The sequence below is a fragment of the Haliotis rufescens genome, unplaced genomic scaffold, assembly GCF_023055435.1.
Source record: "Haliotis rufescens isolate VD_foot unplaced genomic scaffold, xgHalRufe1.0.p SCAF_2, whole genome shotgun sequence".
NCBI lineage: Eukaryota > Metazoa > Mollusca > Gastropoda > Lepetellida > Haliotidae > Haliotis > Haliotis rufescens.
Genome location: NW_025963890.1, coordinates 66,380,658 through 66,396,923, shown reverse-complemented (window position 1 = coordinate 66,396,923; position 16,266 = coordinate 66,380,658). Strand labels below are relative to the sequence as shown.

General features: G+C 40.5%; 1 protein-coding gene across 1 annotated transcript in view; it reads left to right on the top strand.

Moving 5' to 3' along the window:
* The window catches only part of LOC124134553 (protein O-linked-mannose beta-1,2-N-acetylglucosaminyltransferase 1-like), a 53,659-nt gene that overhangs the window by 15,199 nt on the left and 22,194 nt on the right, over positions 1 to 16,266 (top strand). The window contains exon 3 of the mRNA XM_046499445.2: positions 616 to 712. Within this exon, the coding sequence (XP_046355401.1) occupies positions 616 to 712 (97 nt within the window). The remainder of the gene's footprint in view (positions 1 to 615; positions 713 to 16,266) is intronic.

Below are 16,266 nucleotides of genomic sequence, written 5' to 3'. Positions count from 1 at the left end.
CAGGGTGGACTGGTTTAGAGAGGTGCTGATTTAGAGAGTTGACTGTAATGTTACACAATGGTTGGTTGCAGGGTGGACTGGTTTAGAGAGGTGCTAATTTAGAGAGTTGACTGTTATGTTACACAATGGTTGGTTGCAGGGTGGACTGGTTTAGAGATGTGCTGATTTAGAGAGTTGACTGTTACATTACACAATGGTTGGTTGCAGGGTGGACTGGTTTAGATAGGTTCTTGTTTAGAGAGTTGACTATAATGTTACACAATGGTTGTTTGCAGGGTGGACTGGTTTAGAGAGGTGCTGATATAGAGAGTTGACTATAATGTTACACAATGGTTGGTTGCAGGGTGTACTGGTTTAGAGAGGTGCTGGCTTAGAGAGTTGACTGTTACGTTACACTATGGTTGGTTGCAGGGTGGGCTGGTTTAGAGAGGTTCTTGTTTAGGGAGTTGACTATAATGTTACACAATGATTTGTTGCAGGGTGGTCTGGTTTAGAGAGATTCTTGTTTTGAGAGTTGACTATAATGCTACACAATGGTTTGTTGCAGGGTTGACTGGTTTAGAGAGGTTCTGGTTTAGGGAGTTGACTTTAATGTTACACAATGGTTTGTTGCAGGGTGGGCTGGTGCTGGTCCTGTTGGTGACTGTGTTCATCAATATCACCTTTATTCTGGACACCAGCAAGAAACTGCGAGACAACCCACAAAGCACAGGTGAGAGATTCTGGCACATCCTAATCCGAAGTACGGGATATGTCAAAGGGTCAAGGTATTATAAGGCCATTTGGCCCATGGGATATGTATCTAGGTAATGAGAACACCTTTCACAAGTTACAATGAAAGTTTAGATGTGTTCAGAAAAACATGATAAGCCTGAGAAGGGAGAATCAGACTCTTTTCTGACAAAGGCTGCTTTCAGAGGTTTCCAGGAAACAGTTTACTGAATTTGAAGATAAGCAAATCATACACCCAAGATAACTTTCTTAGAAGATGTAGATAAGACCAGTATACTGATATTGATATTGATATGCACTTGTGACATTTTCATTTATTTTTACACAATCGCCCCCCCCCCCCCCCCCCCCCCACACACACACACACACACACACACATAGAGCACAATTAAGCAATCTTTTGCAATTTTTAAGCTGTAGAATGAATATTACTGATTACTTGTGTTTCAAAAGTCAAAATTTGTCTTTTGTCTTGGGTCGGTCCCTGCAAAATAACTGTGACCGAAAAATGTTTCATCTTATTTTAGAATATACACTTCCCAAATCAAATGTAGGTCCTTCCATGCCTAATTATTTAATACTCAAGATAAAAAAATCCACACAACCTCCCCATCTACCCTACTTCATACAAGAGGGTTGCATTGGCAAAACATACATTTTTAATGGTGGCCTAAAAAAACAGTGGAAAAAGTACTTACCTAGATCTGACGAAAACTGACTCAGGCCAGTCACAAACTGCTGATAATATGGACAAGGTTTATGTTTATAATATATATTTTGCTAAAAAGGCATGTGAGTTATGTCATGTTTAAAAGCTGAATGTTGGACAATATTGAAAGCTTGAGACAGCCAACGCTACGCCCTTCACTATGGTGTTGTTTGTGTTCAGATATCCTGATCAGCCAAATGTGTAAATGCTGTCCCTCAGTCTGTGTGCGTCCTATTCAAACCAAGAGCACAGTTTCCACAGATCACTATAGAAGGCAAGGGGACAACTTGGTATCTGTTGTAGAAATATGCGTTGGGTCATATTCTTACTGTGTCATCTTAATTGTAACGTGATGACCCAGTTAAACTGACTGCATCTGTATTCGGCTATTAGATGTCATTTAGAATTGCACAGGTCTCTGAGGCAATAATTATTAGTTTAAATCATAAGTTCTCGATTATGTAAACAATCCAAGAAGTGAGTAAGTATGGTTTGATGGTTTGATGCCGCAGTTAGCAACATTCCTGCAATATCACAGCTGGGGACACCAGGAATGGGTTTCACACATTGTACTCACATGGAGAATTAAACCTAGGCCTTGGCTTAATGAGTCAGCGCTTTAACCACAAGGCTAGCCCAGCGCCCCACAGTCTTGAAGTGTCTTTGAATGGAGTGCAGTAGTGCAATCCTGTTTATTTCAAAGTCTGGACAAAGTTGGACAGGTTTTAATTCACCATTACATGTGGATCTGAATTTCATGATTCATACGACAAATGATATTAAATTCCACTGATAGGAGATCATTTATTTACAGCTGTTAAAGACTAGCAGCATATGTTTCATTTGCGTCATTGTGCTATCCATGGATCAGAATTGATTTTTTTCATTCTTAAACACTGTTAAAAGAGATGTAATATGCTATCATGCCTGTTTGACTGACTCAAGATGACTACCATATGTCGCTGTGTATAAGGCATTTTTTCATACCTAGAATTAGGGAGCTTTAAAGGGGGGTCGTCTTATATACAGGGTTGAAAAGTTTTGATGTTTTTTCCCCCCAACACAAACACATTACCGGAAATACCATGTCAGCAAATCCGTGCTGAAGTACGCATCCTAATCATGCAATTACACTGTCTGGTTACAAAAAGAGAACTTTAGTGGATAGAGAATGGATATATATATCATAAATGCCATACTTTGACTTTCGGAAAGTCATATTTGTTGTAGTTTGACTATTATATTGTTAATTGTTTTTAGCATGAAATAGCAATTGGGTGTTTCACTTGATCAGGGCTCCAGATAAGGTTTTGAGCAACTGTGTATTTACTCCAATGTTTTCATCACATTGGTAATTGAGAGTATTTTCTGGGTATACGATATGTTGTTATTCCCTTGGCTCCAGTCTGTCGGTAAACTTGTCTTTGAACCAGTGTTTAGACTTTTTCTAAAATAATTCTCCTGTTCGGGTGACTTCTAATTTACATCTTTTCGTGTGATTCCAAGCATGTCTGGTGTGTCACGCTGCATAAACAAGACTAGGTCGTAACAGCAATTTGCATGTGGAAGTTACGACATGCAAAACAGTGTTTTTGTGCAATACTCACTGCAGTAGAGGGCGTTGGGTTAGCCTAGTGGTTAAAGCGTTTGCTCATTAAGCAAAACAATGTGTGAAGCCCATTTCTGGTGTCCCCCGCCGTGATATTGCTGGAATATTGCTAAAAGCGGCGTAAAACCATACTCACTCACTCACTCATGAAGCAAAAGACCCAGGTTCAATTCCCCACATGGGTGCCATTTCTGGTGTTCCCCGCCATGATGTTACTGGAATATTGCTAAAAGCGGCAATTACCAGGCTCGCTCACTCACTCACTCACTCACTTACAGATTGGGATGAATGGAATTATGAAATAATCAACAACTAAACATCTTGTATCTTACTGTGTGACTATTGAAAGATCATAGCGTCAGTTATAATTCCGTATCTTCAAAATGATATGTGGACTTTTGTAAACATTTAAACTAGTTACTACTGCATGGTTTTATGCGACGCACAAATATGGTCTAAGACTCACAAATGTAGAGAATAGACACAGAAAAAAATTATACCGCGTCCCGTTCATTCATTGTACTTTCCTACAGTGCATCAAGAGCAGTTATGGGTGTCTGTAATTTCACCCATCAATCATGACCACTGTCCACATGATCATTGATTCATTCCAGGCTCTAAAGTAATTATCTGAACATACAGTACATGGTACACTACACCATGTCATTAATTTACAGGACCTTCAGTTTGCCTGCAAGGACCCTTAAAATTATTTATTGGGGTCAACTGAATCCCCACTTTTTCAAGTGAAGGTAAAAGCCTGCTACTAGGTCTTGCTGGAGGATTTATGTTTGTATGGGTCTTCTAAGTTTTTGGACCGCCTCCGTGGTCTAGTGGCAGAGCATCCGCCCGGGGAGTGGAAGGTCCGCGTCATACCAAAAGACGTTAAAAGGTACTTGTTGTTACCTGTCTGGTGCTCGGCATTAAGGGGCTAAAACAAGGACTGGTTGACTCGGAGTCAGTATACTGTGTCTGAGTGGGGTATTCATGTTAAACTGTGGCATGGTATCTCAGTGTGCTGGTACTATAAATTGGCATCAGTCCGGACTAGTACAAGCAGCCACACACACACACACGCACATCCATGCACGTCGCTATATAAGTGCAATAATCTTGGACGCGACATTATACCCAATTTCACCTCACCTCACCTAAGTTTTTGATGACTCATGCATATCAGAGACATCCACATTGCAGCTGATCGTTACTTTTAGCTTCATTCTTACAGCATGTACACAACCAGTCCTAATTGCCATCTGAGGCAATCAGTTAATATTCTCTACCGTAATAGCCTAATGAATTCTTCATGACAAATGGATTGAGAAGGATTATGTTTTATTGCTAAGGTGGTAATGGCTTGTTTCAGCTTTGGAAATCAATAATAATTTATTATTTGTGATCACTCATGCATATGTGACGATTGTCACCATGACAGGTATTGATTGGGGTGAATTCTCTGAGACCCTGTCCTGGCTCTGTCATAATGGTTGCAGCTCAGAGATTATGGGTAGTATACGTGAATCTGCATTTCCACTGCGAATCCAATATCCTGCATTATTCTACTTTACATGGTATACGTGACCCTGCATTTCTACTGTGAATCCAATAGTCATTATTTTACTTTACATTGTAAGACGATAAATCAACAGTGTAGCTAATTATGAAAGTCAAGATGTCCTTGTTTGGTTGGTTGGTTGGTTGGTTGTTTAACGCCGCACAATATTCAGCAATATTCCAGCTATATGACGGTGGTCTGTAAATAATCAAGTCTGGACCAGACATTCCAGTAATTGATATCATGAGCATCGATCAACACATTTGGGATCAATGGCATGCATCAACTAAGTCAGCAAGCCTGACCACCCGATCCCGTTAGTTGCCTTTTACGACAAGCATAATCGCATTTTTGGCTCTGTATGGGACGTCACCATGGTCACAAAAAAGGTCCAGTTGTGTCGTCAGTAACTCCTCCTTATGTTTCTTGCACATGAAGGGGGGCATTGGTGGCCCAGTCGTCTAAGGAGCCACGATTCACTGTGCAGAGTTGCGTCCCTTGGGCACACCCGAAACCTATGACTGTGGGTTCGAAACTCGGTTCGGCCCAATTATGTTTCTAGGTTTGTCAGCACCATACCCGTGCTTGTGGGTTTCACGGAAGTGGTAAACATCTGAAACCTGCATCACTTTGGGTGTTCCTCCCACATTAATCTGACACTGTGATATAACTGGAATAATGTTAAAAGCGGCGTTAAACCCAACACACCCACACACGATATATAGGGTTTATTATTCTTTTTAGAGTCAAACAAAGCTATGATCACAAATGTTTCCTAGATATTTTTCTTAGTAGAATATGTCACACCGAAGGCCCGGGTTCGATTCACCACATGGGTACAAGTTAGGCCAGAAGTGAAGCAGGCCTCAGAGGTTTACCACTTCTGGTGAAACCTACGAGCACGGGTATGGTGCTGACAAACCTAGAAACATGAATGGGGCGACTCACGAATTGAACCCACGATCATAGGTTTCTTGCATGCTCAAGAGATGCAACTCTGCACAGCAATTGGGGTGCCTTAGATGACTGGGCCACCCTGTAAGCAGTAAGCATAACCAGGGTGTATTCAGAATGGACAGAATGTACTGATACACACAGGGTCATGACAGTGAAACACCAGACAGTCATGATCAGTTTTAGAAATTAGGAAATATGTATGTGTTCGGGGGGGAACCTGATTGGCATCATCCCTGAGATTTTTTTGCTCAAGTAGTTAAATCTAGCAACCCCTGATCAAATATATTTTTTTAACAAGAAGTATGTGACACGAACCCCTTGAATTTCATTCCGAATTTCAAACACTGCCTGGAAGTGTTTCTTTCTATATGTTGGCCCAGTCGTCTTAGGTGCCGCAATTCGCTGTGCAGAGTTGCGTTCCTTGGGCACGCCAGAAACCTATGATCGAGGGTTCGAATCCGATTATGTTTCTAGGTTTGTCAGCACCATACCCATGCTCGTGGGTTTCACCGAAATAGTAAACGTCTGAGACCTGCATCACTTCGGGCTTTCCTCCCACATTAAGCTGACATGCCGTGATATAACTGGAATACTGTTAAAAGCGGCGTTAAACCCAACTCACTCACTCACTCACTCTTTCTATATGTATGATCTAATAAGGTGGAAACACTTCTGATGTGTCAACCCAAGGTATATTTTTAGTGAAGCATATTCAAACAAGGGGCACTTTGGGAAATATATACCAAACACAGTAAATCTCAGGGTGGTTCTGAAAAGATATATGGAGGGTAAAAGTACAAGTATACAAGTCCATATTGCAATTTATCATCCAAAACTGCCTCCCACAGGGGATATAGCTTGGGTGAGATCAAGCGATATCTACATTGTAGATATCTCTGCAATGAAATTGCATCACAAAGCTTTGCAGACCATTGTGACGTCATTGGTTACCATGACGTCACAATCAAATGACATCACTAATGGCTCTGCTACTGAAGCTGTTAGCAGTACTTTTTATACTGAGACACTGCTTATTTCTGTCTACAAATTGAAAAAGTTGGAAGAATGATGTAGGATGATAAACAAAATCTCTCCCTCGTGTCTTTTGATATCAAATATATCAACACTCGTTGATAAAAGTGGAAAAACTTGTCTGCAAGACTCAAGTTTTTCCACTTTTTCAACTCGTGTTGATATATTTGATATCAAAAGACACTCGGGTGAGATTCTCTATATTTATCAAGATATGTTGCACGATTTATTGTATAATTCTGATTTTCTTCAATTTTTCAAACAGTTTGTTCTTTGCCGAATTCTGGAAGCAAGTACCTTCTTCATTGTAAACAACTCTCCACATGGAAAGTGTGACTGTCGCCATGATGGTGATGTTACCTGATGTTACCGATTGATGGAAATGAAATTATCACTATGAATTAACCTTGATCTTCTCGAGAAACAAATTACTTTGCATTTTGTAATGAAACACATTATCAAAGTTGATATTTGAAATCAACCGATATACTGACCCATAAAAAATAATATTGTGATACTTATCTTTGAACATGTTGAAAAGAACACCATGATTTACTGGTATAATTATTACCATGCACCCTTTAACCATTGTGTCCAGATAGACAGGGTTTAACTGTATTCAGATTTGCTCATTGTCATACAGGGATGTGTGCACCCATTCAGGAGTACATCACACACCATGGGGACACACACACATTAGTCTTTCATTCTCTGGGACTTGCCAGAGTTGACTGAAACTCTTACCAGACTTTACATCACTATTGATTGATATACTTCATTATTGAGGTTCATTGACAATTGTGTATCGCGTGTTGTTTGTGTTTGTGCATGGAGCCGTGCTTCAATGAAATACAACAGTGCTGCACATCATCATGACAATCGCTTCGAAGATTTAGTCTTAGATGTTGTCAATACTCATACAATAATCATGACAATTAGTTCTGTTTCAAAAGGGTTTATTCACAGCCTCTTATAGAATCAATGCAACTACAGTTAGTGTCAGTGAAAGCGTTGCAGATACTTCAGTATTGTTTAGGTTTTAGGAAGCCTTGATTGATTTCATCTCGAGCTTTGTTCCTTCATCCTTAGCAGGATTAGAAATTGGCACTAGTCCTATGGTCCTTGCCAAACTGCCCAATAGTAAAGGTATCCCAAGGACTAGTAGAATTTTTGCCATTTTTAAAGGTTTTGCTATATGCTATCATTATAAGGACTAGTGGACTGAAACTGTTAGTTTCTACCGCTCCTTAGGGAGAAGGTTTTTAGAGATGCTTTGTCTTTGTAATGAAGTGTACAGCGCCATGACAAGACATAGTTGTGGGGGTGCTGTTAGTGGTGCCGCTGGCATGGTGTGTTTGCCCTTTTTTGCGAGCACCTGGAGTCTTCACTGGTTTTCAGTCGTCCATTCATATGGTTTTCATTACAATTTTGCCATTTGCACTAAAAATAGCTGTGTGGGGATTCCAAGGCAGTATAGGTCCAGCTTTCCCCATTCCTGGTCATCAGAGGCAACTAATGTGGATTTCGGTGACCAGGCTCTGTAGCATGATAGCATGGTCAATGCTCATGTTTTCAATCATTGGTTTGCCGGGTCCAACTTTGAATATACACACCTCTGTGATATGGCTTGAATGTGTATGTGTCAGACAACATTCAATCAATGTTTTATTTCTCATTTTCATTTTGAAGCAGCTGAAAAAAAAGAAATAATGAAGATTATTACTTAGGCATTACTGAGAAGATCTTAGTGAGTGTGATTCTGGTTAATCCCCCTGACAAAGGAGCTACTCATGTACCAAGGTGGAGAAGGTGAAACGTGATGTCAGGTAGCAGTTCTGGGAGAATGTTTTAATATTTTATTGTGGTTAACAAATATTTGGACAATGTCTTAACTAGGGGTGAGTTTTCATGCCACGATATGATACATGATATGTTTTGTTCTGTATCGATACAAGACAATACCCTTGCTGAAATACTTACTACTTGTTCAATGACACCCCAGCATTTGTCTCAGTTAAATATTGCAAAATGTGTTGAAATCCACTACTAAAAATAGCCGCTACAAACATGTGTCTACAGCTAGCTTTTCCTTTTGAACCTGCTATGAAATATTTACAGTCAAGAAGTTTCCACGTGATTTGACGTAAATATGTATCGCGATATGTATAGTATTGTGACCTTGCTGATCAAAGTGGTGTTCAAGCAAACCCACTTATTCTTGAATGTAAATGACCCAAAAATTCAGACCCATGAATATCCGGGATAGAATAGGTCTTCAGCAACCCATTCTTGCCATAAAAAGCGTCTATGCTTGTCGTAACAGGTGACTAACAGATCGGGTTGTCAGGCTCGCTGACTTGGTTGATGTTTGTCATCATATTCCAATTGCGTGGATTGATGCTTATGATGTCAATCACTGGATTGTCCGGTCCAGACTCGATTATTTACAGACCGCCGTCATATAGCTGGAATTTTGCTGAGTGTGGCATTAAACAACAAACAAACAAAAACAAGTCATATCAACCCTACTATTGTATAGTGAGATGATCTGTGAGGACATGGACAAGAATGTTGTTGTAATGCCAGGCCTTATAATTAACAGGGAAAACCATGTGCCTGTTCTTTAATGCTCTTCATGTAATAACTATTATGGGTATTTGGTGGTAACAATGGCAACCAGGTTGAAAGTACATGGTAGGGGTGTCACGATAAATTGAAATATCGATATATTGCTATTGGTAAGCACTTAAAGTCAATAAATCGATTGTTAAGTCAGTTTCCGATCAAAAGTATCGATTTCGGTTAGGAATATTGATAGTTTCGATTGTATTAACATATCATGCGATTGAACCAAATGCTGTTCAAATTTGTTTTTCTTTTGATCATGAGTGGTAGTAATTTACACATGGTAATGTGGAAGTTTCTTTTTAATAAATTATTAGGGTAAAGAAAAAACCAAATCAGTCATACCTCAAACTTTACTTTTATTTGTTGTTATGGTTATCACATTCAAAGGAAACTTCAGTTCCGAGGTTAAATTCAAATTGAAAAATCCTTCTAAAATGATACACTGAAAACTATCGATATTTATCGCAATAGTTTCTTTCAATATCAATAGTTATCGCAAAAGTTTCTTTCAATATCAATAGTTATCGCAATAGTTTCTTTCAATATCAATAGTTATCACAATAGTGATTTCCAGACCATTAGTCACCCCTAGTACAGGGACTGATGACCTTCAGAACACCAGCTCTCAGATGTAAAACCATGGTAGTTGGGCTTATTATGGCTTACTGTACAGTTTCAGCTGGTATAGTTGCTTGCCCTGTCGACCACTGTTTGACTGATTTACTCCACTTGGTAATGCTAAAGCACCTTCACACTCAATTAGCAGAGAATGGCATGTTTGCAATTGAGTAAACTGCACAATTATCATTTGTCCTATCAAGATAATTATCTGACTTCATATCCAAGACGCTTTTGATCATAGGTCAGGCAAAGAGTGGATAACAAAGTTTGAAGAATGATTGACCTATCTGGGTATCAGCAACACGTGTGATACACATTTCAATGGAGAAGGCTATTATTAACCTTCTCTGTGTGTCTTCTGCTGAAGGTAGCCTGATATTTCAAGCATCTGTTGCATGTTCCTTCCACAGCTGTTGACAACAGCCAGTGTAGCCTCAGTGCTGACCAGTGATGTGGCTTCAAGGTGGCTGTGAACATGCTAGGAACAAACCAGTTTTGTGAATATTCATGCAAGAAACCGGAGGACAAGTTTTTAGCTTGACATGTCTTCAGTTTTATAGCCCTGAGAACAAACTGGATTAATACTCATTTCTTATCTAAGAGGATCAAGAACAAGGATTATGGATTGATCAGTAAATCTCCCATGGCTATGAATAATGACATATTGCAACAAGCTGATTGACAGCAACACGTTGGATTGATGTTCTTCTGAATGTGGATGATCTGAGGAGTAAAATACGAGGTTATTTATTGGTGACTCTTCCTCAACAGTGAGCAACAACCTCGAAACTTGGACTTTCTTGTTGTTTTGACTCTGGTGCAATATTACGGACTGCTGGTTACGTAGGAAGTGATGTGCAGAAGTTTATTTGAATATTTTGGTGTTATTGATCCTCCCCAAAAGTATTAATCTGACTATACTGATTCTTGCAGACAATGCATATTTCAGTCGTGAAAGTTTTAGGGTCTTGATGACCATGCACTTGTGATGACCTTGAGTGTATGATCAAACCCTGGCGACAAGAGGATGGATGTACGAAGATCCTGAGTGACTTCATTTTTCAGATCTTGTGTTTAAATTTGTTACAAGCCGAAGGATCAAGCAATGGTTACTTTTACCAACTTTTTTAGAGATATGCCATTGATATCTCATATTGGACATGTGTCTGTTGTGGTTGTCATTGTGATAGCTGTCATGACGGTGACCTTCAAATTAAGGGGAAGTAACTCTTGTTCAGAGGGCAACTCCTGGCTTGGAGAACTACAAACAGAATGTAGGACCTTTTCTCACCTAGCTCCTATAACTTCTCCCAGTCTCTTAATAACCCTCATCCATGTCATCTGTGTACTGTCAGTCAAAGGAGTGATTAATGGATATATGAAATTTTAATGACAGTGTCATATGCACCATGTCAAAGTCCCAATTGTATTGCATTGATTTTTGATATTGCAGCTCTTGCTATAATAAATTATGCTGTATGATCGGCGTGCAACATCTGACTCATGGTCAATAGATCTACACCTCAGCAGTACTATATAAATACCTCAAGTCATTCTCTGTCAGGCTTATGAATATTGCAGTATTTGATGCCTCCTGGAGATTCTGAGTTACAATTAACCTATCAGTGGTAGAAATTAACAGTTTTTGTTCACTAGTCCTTATAATGATAACGTACACCAAAGCCCCTAAAATTGAGGGCAAGTTTTTACTGGTCCTTAGGATACCTTAACTATTGAGCAGTTGGGCAGACTAAGGTCTTGTGCAAATTTCCAACAGTGACCTTTGACTGATGATGTGGCTTCATGGATCGTGGTCAGACCCTATGACTTAGTTTATTGCGTGTAATTGTACCCCGATGACTTAAATCATTGCTCATGATATCAGTCATTGGTTTATCTGATCCAGGCTAGTGGTTAAAGCATTTGCTCATCACACACGTTCGATTCCCGACATGGGTATAATGTGTGAAGCCCATTTCTGGTGTCCCCTGCAGTGGGTAGAGCAGTTCAGTCTCTGGCTGCTTCATGACCACCTTCATGGTCTAGTGTGTAGGGGAGTTCAGTTGCCGGCTGCTTCATGACCACCTCCATGGTCTAGTGTGTAGGGCAGTTCAGTCTCCGGCTGCGTCATGATCACCTCTATGGTCTAGTGTGTAGGGCAGTTCAGTTGCCGGCTGCGTCATGATCACCTCCATTGTCTAGTGTGTAGGGCAGTTCAGTTGCCGGCTGCGTCATGATCACCTTCATGGTCTTGTGGGTAGGGCAGTTCAGTCGCCGGCTGCGTCATGACCACCTTCATGGTCTAGTGGGTAGGGCAGTTCAGTCTCCAGCTTTTGTCATGAGCACCTCCATGGTCTAGTGGGTAGGGCAGTTCAGTCGCCAGCTGCTTCATGACCACCTCCATGGTCTAGTGGGTAGGGCAGTTCAGTCGCCAGCTGCTTCATGACCACCTCCATGGTCTAGTGGGTAGGGCAGTTCAGTCACCAGCTTTGTCATGAGCACCTCCATGGTCTAGTGGGTAGGGCAGTTCAGTCTCCAGCTTTGTCATGAGCACTTCCATGGTCTAGTGGGTAGGGCAGTTCAGTCTCCGGCTGCGTCATGAGCACTTCCATGGTCTAGTGGGTAGGGCAGTTCAGTCTCCGGCTGCGTCATGAGCACTTCCATGGTCTAGTGGGTAGGGCAGTTCAGTCTCTGGCTGCGTCATGAGCACTTCCATGGTCTAGTGGGTAGGGCAGTTCAGTCTCCAGCTGCGTCATGACCACCTTCATGGCCTAGTGGGTAGGGCAGTTCAATACCCTGTCCGCATCCTATCAAAAATGTCAAAAGATGGTACTTGTTACCCTGCCTGGCGCTTGACTTTCGGGGGATGAAACATAGACTGGTTGGCTCAGAGTCAGTACACTGTTCTGAGTAGGGTATCCATGTTAAACTGCAGCATGGCGTCTCAGTGTCTCATGGTGTCCAGACTCATATAGTATAAGATGTAACTCACACATAAACACACCTACACACATACACATGCATGTTGCTATACAAGTGTAATTATCTTGACAGCGATGTTAAACCCCATGTCACCTAACCCACCCACTGTAAGCTTATGTGCTTATGTGTGTCGACCAACAAACCCTGGTTTCTATAAGAATCAGTTGAGCATCATGTTAATTTAAGGGAGGGCGCAGGTTCACTGTGAGTTTCTGCTTACTTAACATTCTCAGTGTTGTTGATGAATGTCAATGCAGCATTCATCGATTACCCCTAATTACAGAGACAGTGTCTCAGTTTTACACACGGCACTGATGAAGATGTCCATCTTTCATTATGTTAAAGGGGATTATGCTCCACGGTTTAAAACCAGTTTTAGATCTAGTGCCAAGAGTGCAATTGGAACCATGTCTGTTGTAACCTAGGTAATCATTATCTGCTAAATTGTAATGCTTAGAAAAATTTGTTGGCAGACCACCAAAGTGGGGTTTTAACATGTTACTGTTAGATGATTTGCATCTAACTCACATGGTGTGATAATTTGCTTCAACCCTCTCTGCCTGTTCACGGTCGAGTGTCTACACTGCAGTTGTCTTTATCAATAATATTGATAGGTTTACTTGCTGTCTGCAGAATTCCTGACGCATCGATGAACAGGTCAATTAAACAGAATCTCTCAATATATACATTTCTGCCACAGCATCAATATGCCACAATGGTTGACTAGTTGAGCAAAACTGTCTGTCGATATCCCATTGTGACATGCCATCTCCCTGATGAACTGAAGGTGGTCAGTATGTTATTCCTATATGGGCTCAGTTAATCAGGCTGAATTGATTAGTAGAAGCTGATGGGGAAATTGTTCATTGTATTATTAATGTTAAGGATTTGTTTTGGGTGCAGGCAGGTACTGCGAGGTACATATAGATAGATACAATAGTGTGTGTCTTGTGAGCATTCATTTGCCATGCCAGTCAGATCGGGCTGTGTTATAACGAAAGATGTAAAAGATAGTACTTGTTGTTACCCTGCGTGGCGCTTGACGTCAAGGGGATAAAACAAGGACTGGTCGACTCAGAGCCAGCATAATGAGTTTGAGTGAGGTATCCATGTTAAACTGCAGCATGACTGCATGCGACCAGTGAAGATTCCCCGGGTAGAATAGGTCTTCAGCAACCCATGCTTGCCGTAAAAGGTGACAAACGGGGATCGGGTGGTCAGGCTCACTGACTTGGTTGATGCATGTCATCGATCCCAATTGCGTGGATCGATGCTCATGATATTAATCACTGGATTATCTGGTCCAGGCTTGATTATTTACAGACCGCTGTCATATAGCTGGAATATTGCTGAGTGTGGCGTTAAACAACAAACCAAACCAACCAATGACTGCATGCTTGACAATGGTATAAGGATCTGTACCTAAATATCGCCTTTACAGTAATTAAAGAAGTTGTTATCCATAAATTGTGTCTAAATTTGCAGCATGGTATCTCCGTGGGTTAGCAGTGTAAAACTGCACCGTGAATCTGAACTAGTAAAGACTACAAGCAGACACCGAATGCATTCACCATGTTCACATCGTTAAATAAGTGCTATAACCTTGAATGCAACGTTAAATCCCATTATGCCTCACCTCCTTCGCCATGTTGATATTTACCAGATGTTGCCATGATGTGAAGTTAAACTGAAATTGTTGTCTCGAATCACTCATATGCAAACATGTTGTCAGCTTGATAATTTCTAATCATATTAATGTGACATCAGCAGTTTTCATTCCTGTAATTTGAGTTAATTTTTATTTTCACTTATCTGCAAAACTGATCTGCTGCAGAGTTGCCATCTAAATAATGGTAACTGTGTGTCTCTGAATTTTACTAAACTCAGACTAGTAGACATATGTTTATTTTAATTTCATACCCTGTAGTTTTAATTCTTTACTTATGTACCATTTGTATTCGTTGGAATAATCAAGAAAATTTATTCTTAATCTGTTTGACCATAATATCAAATCAATTATCATGATTATGTCTCTGAAACGTTATTCATTTTGTGAAGAATGACATGATAGAAACAAACATTTTTAGTGCACTAGTCCTTATAACATGTATAATCATGATAATGATAACGTATTGCAGTATATACTAGTCCTTATGATACCTTAACTTAATTGGGCAGTTATATAATTAGGCAAGGACTGTAGGACAAGTGCCAATTTTTATCTGTGTATGACATTCATGAATGAAAAAAACATTTTGTAGTTACAATGTTGAACTCATCACAAATTTATAATTTATATCAAATATATCCTCAATCAATCAGGAAACTTTTCAGATGGGAAGTATAGTATTTTCACTGATCTAAAATAGGAATCAATGATATTGATACCAACAGCTACCATGTACACATGACTACGTGTGGTATTGACTGTACTCCACTGTACGTGTGGTATTGACTGTACTCCACTCTACGTGTGGTATTGACTGTACTCTCCTGTATGTGTGGTATTGACGGTACTCCACTGTACGTATAGTATTGACTGTACTCCCCTGTATGTGTGGTATTGACTGTACTCCACTGTATGTGTGGTATTGACTGTACTCCACTGTACGTGTGGTATTGACTGTACTCCACTGTACGTGTGGTATTGACTGTACTCCACTGTACGTGTGGTATTGACTGTACTCCACTGTACGTGTGGTATTGACTGTACTCCACTGCATGTGTAGTATTGACTGTACTCCACTGTACGTGTGGTATTGACTGTACTCCACTGTATGTGTGGTATTGACTGTACTCCCCTGTATGTGTGGTATTGACTGTACTCCACTGTATGTGTGGTATTGACTGTACTCCCCTGTATGTGTGGTATTGACTGTACTCCCCTGTATGTGTGGTATTGACTGTACTCCCCTGTATGTGTGTTATTGACTGTACTCCCCTGTATGTGTGTTATTGACGGTACTCCACTGTACGTGTGGTATTGACTGTACTCCCCTGTATGTGTGGTATTGACTGTACTCCCCTGTATGTGTGTTATTGACTGTACTCCCCTGTATGTGTGGTATTGACTGTACTCCACTGTACGTGTGGTATTGACTGTACTCCCTGTATGTGTGGTATTGACTGTACTCCCCTGTATGTGTGGTATTGACTGTACTCCACTGTATGTGTGGTATTGACGGTACTCCACTGTACATGTGGTATTGAATGTACTCCACTGTATGTGTGGTTTTGACTGTACTCCACTGTATGTGTGGTATTGACTGTACTCCACTGTACGTGTGGTATTGACTGTACTCCACTGTACGTGTGGTATTGACTGTACTCCCCTGTATGTGTGGTATTGACTGTACTCCACTGTATGTGTGGTATTGACAATACTCCACTGTATGTGTGGTATTGACTGTACTCCACTGTATGTGTGGTATTGACTGTACT